This window comes from Sapajus apella, unplaced genomic scaffold, assembly GCF_009761245.1.
Source record: "Sapajus apella isolate SASKATOON/1434 unplaced genomic scaffold, GSC_monkey_1.0 scaffold47, whole genome shotgun sequence".
Classification (NCBI taxonomy): domain Eukaryota; kingdom Metazoa; phylum Chordata; class Mammalia; order Primates; family Cebidae; genus Sapajus; species Sapajus apella.
Window position 1 is genome coordinate 16,879,889 of NW_022436987.1, and position 12,738 is coordinate 16,892,626.

At 32.0% G+C, this 12,738-nt stretch overlaps 1 protein-coding gene across 7 annotated transcripts in view; it reads left to right on the plus strand.

Annotated features, from left to right (window-relative positions):
* Nucleotides 1-12,738, plus strand: part of ANO5 (anoctamin 5) — a 94,597-nt gene that overhangs the window by 57,049 nt on the left and 24,810 nt on the right. For all 7 annotated transcript variants that reach the window (XM_032240988.1, XM_032240990.1, XM_032240989.1 and 4 more), the window contains 4 exons: nucleotides 4,714-4,848; nucleotides 5,211-5,316; nucleotides 5,415-5,475; nucleotides 10,957-11,108. In XM_032240988.1, the coding sequence (XP_032096879.1) occupies nucleotides 4,714-4,848; nucleotides 5,211-5,316; nucleotides 5,415-5,475; nucleotides 10,957-11,108 (454 nt within the window). The remainder of the gene's footprint in view (nucleotides 1-4,713; nucleotides 4,849-5,210; nucleotides 5,317-5,414; nucleotides 5,476-10,956; nucleotides 11,109-12,738) is intronic.

The window sequence follows — 12,738 nt, forward strand, 5'->3', positions numbered from 1 at the left end:
TAAATTATTTACTTCACATCTTTCAATTTTCTTTTTGTTTTACACAGTTTTTTAAGGATGTAGTCTACCTATTTCAATTGGCTTTTAATTTGTGAACAGAGTTTCTAGCACTAGAGTGCCCTTTTTTGTTAGTCTATCACGCATTCTCAATGTATTGTCTATAGACACTTTTGTTGCAGTGTTAAAAGTGTCATTTTCATCACTGCTGGTGTTTAGATGGTGACTCATCTCATGAGGTCAGGGAGGGCCTTTTCTCTTTGTGGCATCATATTGTCACTCAAAAAGTTTCAGATTTTGGAGAATTTTGTATTTCAAATTTTCGGACAAGGGATGCTCAACCTGGTAAATGGGAGTGAGGGAGAATCCGTTTCTGTATGTGCTAGACCTGAAGCTTCCTGTGAGTCTCAGAGCTGTGGGCACCCATCTTCCCTTGCCCTGCGAAATCTGTTTCTTTCATTTCTACAAGACCCAACCCTCCTCTCCTATATTCTTTTTTCTGTTTACTGCCACACCTCTAAGGAGTACCAGTCCTCTCTTTGTATCTAACTCTTCTGAAGAAATATTGCTTTTCTCAGACTGCCATGGCCAGTCTTGCTCTTTTCAGATCCTTTCTTATAGATTATAGATTACCAAATCCCAACATATATTCTGAATTAGGGAATTTAGTTAACCTTTTCTCTAGAGGTTATTTTACCTGTGTTTCTCTATGTTTTCCATCATACTCTACATTTTTTTTTCCTCTAGAATTTCTTAAACGTCTTCTTCACCTCTCTCTTGTATCTTAGGTTTCTAGCAGTAGGTGCTGATGTTGGGTTTATTTCTTTACTTACAAGTAATTTGAAGATCATGATGTTCTCTGTCATGATACTGAAGGCCTGTATTGGATTTGGGTTTTTTACCCTTTCCTTGTTGATTTTGTGGGTTTTAGTAAAGGCTTTATGGGTAGACTTGATAAAAGTTAAAATATTCTTAAAATAGAAAGAATTTGCCTGTAATCTCATCAGTGTGGAAGGCCGAGACGGACGAATCACTTTAGGTCAGGAATTTGAGAGAGCCTGGCCAACATGGTGAAACCCTGTCTCTACTTAAAAGTAAACAAATACAAAAGTTACGCTGGCATGGTGACACACACACCTGAAATCCCAGCTACCTGGGAGGCTGAGGCAGGAGAATTGCTTTAACCTGGGAAGTGGAGGTTGCAATGAGCCAAGATCACACCACTACACTCCAGCCTAGCATGACAGAGTAAGGCCCTGTTTCAAAAAATAAAAAGCAATAAAGCAAAGAAAGAATTTATTCACAGATGCATAATTACAATTCACACGTCTTTTAATGAGACTTTATTAAGCATCACTACATATCAAGTAAGATACTGTGCCTACAAAATGATCAGAATGTGGTTTCCTAACATGAATTTGTTTGCAGGAACACACACAAATGCATATTAGTTACAGCACAGTAATACGTAATATTCCCACCAAAATATAGAGGGAAAACCACCTATCTTCATGACAGCCTCTGGGAGGGCTTCATGGTGCTCATTCTTGAACTATGTCTTGAAAGATAAGTAGCAGGATATTAGGAAAAGAAGTTAGGTAAGAATATCTCAGGCAAAGAGAACAAATACAGACCACTGTGTGTTTAGTTCTTCATGTAGGAGTGTCAGCAAAGGAGATTTGAATGTTTACCAGGAACAAAATCCTGAAGAACAATGCCGAAGTGAAAAGATGAACCTTTGAAGGAAGAAAAGGATATTGCTCATTTTTTACTTTAGAAACATCACTTTATTGGAAACAAAAGATAATTTAGATTGTTGTAAGATTGAACTCAGGGAAGTAAGGACGCTGCTAAAATTGTACGGCAATAAAACTGGAGGTATTCTCAAGATATTGGTGACAGGAAAGAGAGAGGAGACTATGAATTAGAAAAATATTTTTATGAGAGAATTCATTGGACCTAATGGAGTATTGGATATGGAGGATAGAAATAAAGATGACAGGATGGTAGAGTGTCTAGAAAGAGATTTAGTTTATAGGAATCTGAGTTTCTAGATTTCACATATTTCATGTTATCTCTATACCAAACATCACTTCCATGTCCAGGTATCTATAAGTGGTTTATCTGCCTGTTGAGCAAATATCATTTTGTCACATTAGACAGTATTTTTTGGGAAAATGGCAATGCCAAGATTGAAAAAGATGGGCTGATAGAGCATAATATAAAATTGAAGACTGGTCACTGGCACATCAGCTCTATCAGCCCATTTTTTTTTCTTTCCAGCTTATGCTTCATGTAATTTTTCTTTTGATATCCCTGTGTTGTATGTCTTAATGCTTAGAAATAAAGTAAAAATACTGCCACATGCTAAATAGCATAGACTAAATATATGTGTGGTACATATAATGTTATTATGACAATTTGAGGATAATCCTGAAGCTAAGCTTCTCAGATGACTATGTATTCATTATAAAAATAAATCACTTTAGAAAAAATGTTTACATTTAGTGACTGATTTTCAAGATTGTATTCATTTCATTTCTGTCATCATTCTTTTGATTATTTACTATGTCTTCAACTCAATGTTACATCTTAGAAATTCAAAATGAGAGCGGTCCCCTCACACAGTACCCTTACAACCAATATTACTGAATCCTTCTACCTATCAAATGCTATGTTAGATGATGCAGTGCCACAGATTAGTTGAAAGTCTAGTTAGTAAAATGGACAGGTTAAAAAAGACCATAGATTTAAATACATGGCATCTTTTTCTAAAAAATAATACTCAAAAGAAGGCTCTCCCTATACTTGAGCTTTTATAGTGTCTCATATTATTAGATTCCTCTTATTGTCTTAGTTATGACTATTAAGATAGTTTAAATTAAATCTTAAATGTGACTTCAATAATGTATACATTTTTACCATATTGCAAATATAAGAAATGTATCTTGCTTTCTGAGATCCTAAAGGATTATTTAGTTGTTAATCTGTTACTGTTAGACACCCAAGTCCAAAGTTTAGTAAAATAATTTGTATATTTCCACATGTAATAAATTCTTGCCAGATTTCATTTAGTAAATTCTCAGCAATTTCTTTTTTATATATATAATAGTTTTTATAATAATTACAAGTCTAGAGTTCTTGAGGGTTTTTTATTATTTTAATGGTAAAGGAATAAGAATTGTGAAAATTGAAAAGGAGAAAAATGTAGTACTTTAAGGTTGTTGATATATCCAGTTTCCTTATGAATTCTTGAAGAATTTTTAAGTTAGTCTATAGCAGTAATATTGCTATTATGCTTTCTAGTAATATTGATTCTGCAGTTTTTAAAACAAAGTAAAGTAGATATGGTGAACAGTAAATTTCATAAAGCATAGTATGTTTATACTTTTTCTGATTTTTGATGTTATATACTATTACAATAATTTCTACATTTTTCAGCAAAAAACTGGGAGAAATTCAGTTCATTCTAAGTATGAGTAAGCTAAGGAAGTTGTGAATGGCAGATTAACAAGAGAATATTATAGCATTGTAATTTAATTTCAAGTTTATAGTGATCCGGAAAACTAAATTAGAGAAAAATAACAATGCAAAAATGTTCATTATCACTGAAAATAATGAAAAGGACAGTATAAGTAAAAAGATGCCCACTTAGCTTTAAGAGTGCTGAAATATAAAGAATGGGAGGTTCAATAAAATAAATATTGAATATGCGAAATATATTTTAAAATCTCATTGGGAAAAAAGTTTATAACTTTACGTTCAGATTTGTGTTCTTGAGCATACATAGACATTGCAATTTAATATTAAGTACTTTCATAGAATCAAGTACTTTCATACAATCACTTCCTATAGCATGCATTCCTATAGCAAATGCATGCTATTAGAACACAGAAGGTATCACAATTTTTCACCTAGGAAACTGTGGAAAGACTCACAGATTTGGTGAGCTAGAGTCTATATGAATAACAAGGAGGATTAATCAGGTTAAACAACAACATCAAGAAAACCTGGTTTTCTGAGGAGGAGAAAACTACTTTCTTTCATTCCTAAATGGGTACTCAGTTACAAACAAAACACTTGGTTGCGAGATTTAAAAGTTTATGCCAATAAATGCTGTCACTTTTCAACTCTTTGAAAACCAAGAGCTGAGCTGCATATTTTATAGAATTTTTCTACAGTAATCATGTTTAATTCCTTGGTCTGCTACCTATGTCACAATCCTATAAACATCCAAGATCCAAACTTAGAGAAAGATGGAAATATATACCTACAATGTGGTCAGATAAGCATTTTCAGTTTTAGAAAGAGAGATAAAGCAAAAGTCCATGCAGATTTTGAATATGATTTTGATTTGTTAAGTTTATTCCTATAAATTATATTGTAGAAAATTCTGTAGTTTACTTAAAAACCATTTAAATTCTATTTGCAGTAGAGAGACTCTTCAAATTCTACTTAATTGGCTTTCTACTTCCATCTGTTCTCTTTTAATCCTTAAATCAGTCCTTGCACTGTGGAATAAACATTATCTTTTGTTAAAACATGATAATAATATGGAAACTGAAGTTTAGAGAGTTAAGCAACTTCACTAAAATTACATGTCTAGAAAGCAATGGAGCCAAAATTAGAATATGTGCCTGCCTGAATACAAAATTAAGGTTCTCAGGACTATAACATTCTTTCATATTCTGATTCTGTTTTTACTCTTTTTCACAGGAATTATTATGGAGAAAAAATTGGCATCTATTTTGTCTTTCTTGGATATTACACAGAAATGCTGTTCTTTGCAGCTATAGTTGGATTAGCTTGTTTTATTTATGGTTTATTATCAATGGAACATAACGCATGCAGGTAAGTGTACCTGAATCGCCCAGATAGAGGATCTTTATCGTGCGCCAAACTCAGCTATTACTATTTCCTTGGCATTTCCTTCAGAATGTTTCCTTATAGCATCAGATAATTGATATTTTCCGAAAAAGACTCAAACATAATAGCTGCCTCTCACCTGGTGCTTTATGGAAAGTCTGTTTTTAATGATGGGTTCTGAAAAGTCTACTCCTCAAAGCATGACTTGACCCACTATAGAAATTGCTGCATGACTGCCCCTTCTGTTGTATGTGAGAAGTTATATAAATAGTTATTCTAATAAGAAAAGATTGGACTTTTACCTAAACACTTATCACTTTTCAATAGCTTGGCTGTTCTTCTTGCAGCATGGAAATCTGTGACCCTGAGATTGGTGGTCAGATGATCATGTGCCCACTCTGTGATCAAGTATGTGATTATTGGAGATTAAACAGTACGTGTTTAGCCTCGAAGGTATGTATGCATTATAATATGTTGAAAATACTTAGAGTTTCCTTCCTTTTTATTACATTTAGTACTCAATTATCTTTGTGATATTGTTATTTTTACAGTTCTCCCATTTGTTTGATAATGAGTCAACAGTGTTCTTTGCAATATTCATGGGAATTTGGGGTGAGTAAATAGTCCAATAAAGAAACAGCTTTCTTCCTATTAATGTGTTATTTGGCCTCTGTATAGCATGTGATAGATGAACTATCTTACATACCAAATGTGGTTTTAGGTCATTGTGTCTTCGTTAGCATTAAAACACTGATGTAGTAGCGCATATTAGTGGCCATTGGCTCTTGGTCCACACAAGTATCTATTAAACATCTGCTCATTTCTCTAAAAGACAACATATTTTTTGAAACATCAAATTATTAACTTCCCACTGTCTTTCAGTGCCATGTTAAAAACAGGCTCAAAAAGTACTTAATTCAGGAGAGATTAAACAAATATTTGGTGGCTAGAGAATATTGAGTCATGTATACAAACTGGAATAAAGACCAAAAACCTGAGGACTAATGAACATTTTTTGAGTCTAAATCGTCTAGTTATAGTTTCCATTTCCACTTTCATTCATTAAAAATCTTATATATAAAATGGAATTTTCCTTAACTCTGAAAATGCCCTGCCCAGGACTTAATTTTTCCATTTCACTTGGAAAGTTGAAGTGTCATGAAGTTTTTTTTTTGTTTCTTCATCAGTAAGGAAAATAATTTCTTTAAGAATAACTCTATTAGAAGAGACCTATAGACTGGCCTAAAATATATCACAAAACATGGGGTTCCTAGGTGAAAATTAGACATTTTTTCAATTAAAAAACAGTCTAACAAACACAAATATGTGCAATTCAAAACCCAGCAAGGGCTGCATTATCCAGGCAAATAACATCAAAATTGGCAGGTATCTGTGCAAAGCAGAGGGATTTATGGCTTTCTGTCATTTCTGCTTGGCTGCTATGGTCTGAGGAGAGCAACCTAGATTCAAAAAGAGAACAAAGGTTCTAGAAATCTTATGAGTGGTTTAACAGCACCTCCAGTTTTGCTAAGTCGTATATACATCCATTTATCATGAGGCTGCCAAATCCTACCTCTCATTACTTGGGAGCTAAAATGAATGATAGGGGCATGATTACAATGAGTACATTGTGAGAATTTTCCATTGTTTCTGTTAAGAGAGATTGTGCACCAACACCGCCTTATATTTCACCATAAATAGGGGAGCTGCTGTGTGTGGAGCACCCCACAGCACTATCAAATGGGCATTGTGAAGATTCACTGTCAGTTATTCCTTTGAGGAAAGTTTTAGTAGTGAAATGATTTAGCTTTGCCTTTTGAGAATTTTGGCCAAATTCAATGAAAATAGAAGTTCAAGGGCATTTGATTTAGTACATTTTCTGATAAACAGTTAAGCTGGATGAAATTATGAGTTGGCAGAGTAGATGTAAAGAAAAAACAATTAAGTTTAAAGGACCTTCACTAGTCCAAGGGGTTGAGGCCTGAAAATAATGAATACTGGTAGGAATTGCTCTTTAAAATTTTTTTGATTTGTTTCTAAGGGAAATATGTATCCATCTTAGGAAATTCAAGGAATACATAGATACAAGAAGAAAAAAATGTTAAATATTTTAAATATTTATCACCTAAAATATGATTGTTATTTTGGCCATGATTTTCTAAAATATTTCACTCTGTGTATGAGCACGTGTGTTCATATAGTTACACGTAAATAATATATGTAATTTTAAACCTGCTCTTTATTATTCAACAAAAAAAAATGAGTGATGGAACTTTTTCCATATCAATGAATATGTTATAGTGTGTATTTGTGTGTGTGTGTGTGTGTGTGTGTGTGTCTGCATGTGAATGTATATTTATGAATAAATAGAATTGCATTTTATGAATGTATCACATTTTGCCTAACCAATTCTCTATTTAGGATGTTTAGGCCACTTCCACCCTTTATATTACTTTTATAAATAATGCTGGAATACAGATATTTTTATATTTGTACAATTATTTATAAGTATGAATTCTTCACAGGCTAATTAGTGGGGCAGTTTTATATTTATAATTTTAAAGCTTTACTATTTATTTCTGTATTCTCTTATACAAAGTTTGCACCAAATTATATTTCTTCAAATATTCTGTGAGTTTTTCTGTTTCAACCCTAGGTAAGCATGAGAAGTAGCATCTTTTTGTCACTTACATTTGATGGATGGGGATATTATCTCATTATGGTTTCTATTTGCAGTTACTAGATCACAAGTGAGACTGATCATATTTTTAATACTTATTGACCATTGACTCTTTTTGATGTTTGAGGTATTTGATTTTTTATAATAATTCACAGATGCTTTTATATAATAAGCACTGTAATCCTTTGTCTGCCACAGAAAATGCAAATTTTTTTTCAGTTTGTAATTTACATTTGATCTCATTCATAATCAGTAGACATTTTAATATCTATTACTGGTCACAAAGCTTTCCTTATGGTTTTTCTTATTTTATGTGTTTCTTTAGAAAACCTTCCCTACTCAGAGATAATGTAAGATGTTCACCTATGCTTTATTTCAGAAATTTAATGATTTCATTTTATTTACACATTAATATAATCAGCAACTAGTTTTTGAAGTTTCTACCCTGGAACAGGTACTATTCTAGGCAATAGGAATTTAAATATGCACATACATGGCCCTTGATTGTAAGGCAAATTTTTAGTTTACATGCCTCCATGATTGTAATTATGTATAAACCAGTCTCATCACTAGATTACTTGCTCCTTTAGGACAAACACCATGGCTTTCATTTCCATAGTTCCAGGACTAGGCATATGGCATGTATTCAAATATACATTGAATAAATGAATAATTTAAATGCTAATGGTATATCTTCTTAAAAATGAAAAAGGTCAAATCCTATTTTAGCACAATGTATAAGGCCCAAACTAAGTATCTCTTTAATTTCCAGAAATCCTTTTCAGGGAATATGTGAATCTTGTGATTCCTATACAGTTATAATCATAAAAGTCCATAAAAATCATGGGAACAATTTTATTTTTAATCCATATCATTTCTCTTTCCTTATAGTACTCTTTTTTGCTGACTATTTTGTACTGTCATTAATTTATGTCACAATCCCATCTATGTTGGCCAACTTTCTTACTTCTACTTCAGCATTAACAAACTTTGAGGCAAAAGAATTTTAAATGCTTAGTGTATTTAAAAGTTTTAGCAGTATATACATGACATCCAATCTCTTGCATAGCCATAGTAACCAGGTACTTCTTCTAAAATTAATGGTAGTTCTTCTATTGTAGTATAAACAAACAAACAAATCTTAAAATAGTTAATAGTACCAAACTCTTGAAACTTCTCCCTGCTAATGATGTACCTACTTCATACCGGAGTAATGAAATGAATAGAGTAAAAGTTTCTGCTCATGAAATTCACAATTAATATTAAATGATAGAATGAATAAATGAATGAAATATAACCTGTTGTTAAGAAAGTCACAATCTAATTGGGATAGAATCTGAAGACTACTTTCGTAGAAGTGCAGTTTAAATGCTGAGGGAGTGCAGAGGAGGACTGAATTACTTTTTTACTGGTGGAGTTATATATGAGGTATCTATGAGCCAAACTCATAGAATCATAGAGTGGAATGGTGGTTACCAGGCGCTGGAGGATTGGGAAATGAGAAGTTACTAATCAATGAGCACACATTAAAGTTTCAATTAAGCAAGATAAATAAGATCTGTACAACATTGCACTTATGTTCCACATAATGAATTGTACACTTTATAATTGTTAAGTGGTAAGTCTACTGTGTTCTTCCCACTTAATAAATGTTTAAATAGTTCTTTAAAGTTTAAATAATGAGCAAAGGAAAACATAAGCCAATGTATACATGAGCAAATGAACAAACAAAAACCAACAGTTAGATGGATGGATATATTTGCACTAGAAAAATATATTTTGGAAGCTGAGAGAGCAATTAGATGACTATAATGATAAAAATGTAATTAGAATTTAAAAAATGTATGGATAGCATCCAGAGTTCCTTACATTATTTAAAAGTTAGAGAGTGAGTCAGAAAGTTGAATCTTTTATAGATGATAAAAATTATGAGTTAATATTGATGGTGTTAGTATTATTTTCCTAAATAGAATACTAGGAAAGGCATGTATATACCCAATAGAAAGGCATATATATACCAACCAATGTCTTTTATTGAAATCATTTGCATATGCCTTTTATTGAAATCATTCAAGTCAGTGTACTGTTTTCTCAGGCTTAGGGAAATATACCTAGGAAGCATAAGAGCCATTAATTATTCTCACTCTTAAAATACGTATACATTCTATATATATGTGTGTGTGTGTGTGTGTGTGTGTGTGTGTGTATAACATAAAACTTTTACATATATATGTATATATATAACAACTTCGGCTTTCTTTTTATGTCTTTATTAGAGTCTCCCTCCGTCACCCAGGCTGGTCTCAAACTCCTGGCCTCTAATGATCCTTCCACCTCAGCCCTACAAAGTGCCAGAATTATCAACTTCAATTGAAGAATATATATTTACAGAAAAGTATATGAAATATAAATTCATGATTCAAAAAGATATGTACAAGAGTATTCATAGCAGCACTATTTGTAATAGCAGATATCTGGAAACAACTCAAATGTCTGTCAGCCCAAGAATATATAATCAAAATTGTGATTTAACCATACAATCTAACACTATACAGTGATGAAAATAAATGAATTTTTGCTGCAAACAGAAACAAAGTTGAACCAAAAAACAAAGCTTGACATGAAACACTATTAGTTGTATATAATTTATGTAAATCCATTTGTAATGGACTGTTTTTTATATTGGTGCTGATTATATGAGTATATTTCGTGAAAACTTTTTGAATTATGCATTTATATTTCATATACTTTTCTGTAAATATATGTTCTTCAATTGAAAGTTGATAATTCTGGCACTTTGTAGGGCTGAGGTGGAAGGATCAGTAGAGGCCAGGAGTTCGAGACCAGCCTGGGCGACAGAGGGAGACTTTAATAAAGACATAAAAAGAAAGCTGAAGTTTTTATATATATACATATATATGTAAAAGTTTTATGTTATACACACACACACACACACACACATATATAGAATGTATACGTATTTTAAGAGTGAGAATAATTAATGGCTCTTATGCTTCCTAGGTATATTTCCCTAAGCCTGAGAAAACAGTACACTGACTTGAATGGTTTCAATAAAAGACATATGCAAAAAAAACCTCAGTGTTTAGTAAAAAGCTAAGTTTAAATATTGCTTCAAATTGTCTGAATGAACAAAGATATTAATATGTCTGAAAAAAATCTTGCTTGGACCACTGACCAAGAAATTAATTTGAAATTTTGTATGACTTTTTTCAGTGTGTTACTGAATACACAATATTATGCCAACATTAGTAACTGATAAATTTTCAAACACAACAGTGACAGAAAAATTTGAACCATCCTGTAACCAAAGTGATTAAAGAGAAAAGTTGATAAAGCTTTTTATTTACTTTTATTTTTTCATATCTTTTTTTTTTATGTTTGTTTATCTATAGTCACCTTATTTTTGGAGTTTTGGAAACAACGACAAGCCAGACTGGAATATGAGTGGGACCTGGTAGACTTTGAGGAGGAACAGCAGCAGCTCCAGCTGAGACCGGAATTTGAAGCTATGTGTAAACACAGGAAATTGAATGCAGTGACTAAGGTAGACCAGAAAACTGTGAAATGGGCAGCATGTCTTAATGGACACATTACTATAGGTTTCTTCTCAAATAATCATAGTTTAATTTGCCTTTAAAATATTCTACAACATATACATCACATAAACTACTTGTTTCTAATACATATATGTGTATATAAATGTTTATATATGAATGTGTATATATGAAAATTTTCAAATACTTTCAAATGTAGGTAGAAAAGTATAATGAACTAACTACATGAATGAACCCATGACCCAGAATCAATTGTTTTTCATTCATGGACAATCTTGTTTCATTCATCCTTTATGTCACTAGATTATTTGGAAGTAAATCCAAGGCATAATAACATTAAACTAAGTGCAAAAAGGAAAATCGTGTATGTGCAATAGGCTTTGTATATAAATATATAGACGTTGAAATAATGCTAAGTTGATATACAAAAATTAAAATAGTATTTATATTCAGATTGTAGTCTTATGAGTGATTGTTTTATCAGACTAACATTTCTTCACATGGCCCTTTTTAATTGATTATATTGAGAATCATTGCAGTGGTGTGTGTGGGGAAAGTCTACATATTAGAATCCTTAGCTGACAAACCAGCTGTGTGTTCTTGACTGAGTTGTTTAACTTTTTGGTAACTCACTTTTTCCATGTGAAAATGGAAGTAACTTTGTCTTTAGAAACCAGAATCTTGGTTACATATTTTTAGAGTCTCTATTTTTCCATAATCTACAGCCACAGTGTTGCTTACTGCTATTTAAAAGAGAATAATATGTGCCCAATGCACTCTTTTCAGTAGAATTCCCTATTCTCTTTGGAAAACCATTCTTGCAACATAACATATAAAATTTCTTTTCACTGTTTAGGCATTCACTATAGTTACTAAATTTCATTGAAAGATCAAGAAAACATCTCAGAAAATACATTGAAAATTTGGGTGGCCGTTTGAAATTAAGAAAATATATTTAAAAATATTGACAGAATAATAACATGATGTTTATTCCTATTTCATAAGATAAAAAATAAAACAAAAGTAGTCTTATTAGCTTTTCTGAAAATTAACAAAAAAAAAGTATTGAATGCTTACATTTGCAGCCAGTTGAAAAACAGTATATATTGATTCACTGTGAATCATCAGCTTCACTTCACTTAGCTTTCATGGTTTAGAAATCAAGAAACAGAATTTTATTTTGTCTTGTTTTTTTCTTACTAGTAGTGCTGTTTCAGTGTTTAAGGGCAACCAGAACACTCACATTTGAGTCCACATTGGGAACACACACGTGCACACACACGAATATGCATACACATGTATAAACACACATACACTGGGTACACACATGAACACACATGTCCACGGTCACATATTATACATACATGCACAAACACTCTGAGGTCTATAGGACTCTTGAATGGCCTACTCTATCCTTGAAAGTTCTATTTTTATTCATACCACCCTAAACATTGTTAAATGTGAAATATTATGGAATTACATGATTTTGATTTCTGCTGACAGCTATTTTTTTTTTTACTGTTTTTTTTTTTTTTTTTTGGGTAAAAATTGGCTTATAGTTTTTTTTTTTTTTTTTTTTTTTTTTTTTTTATGCTATATTTCTCTCTTTTTCCCCCAGAG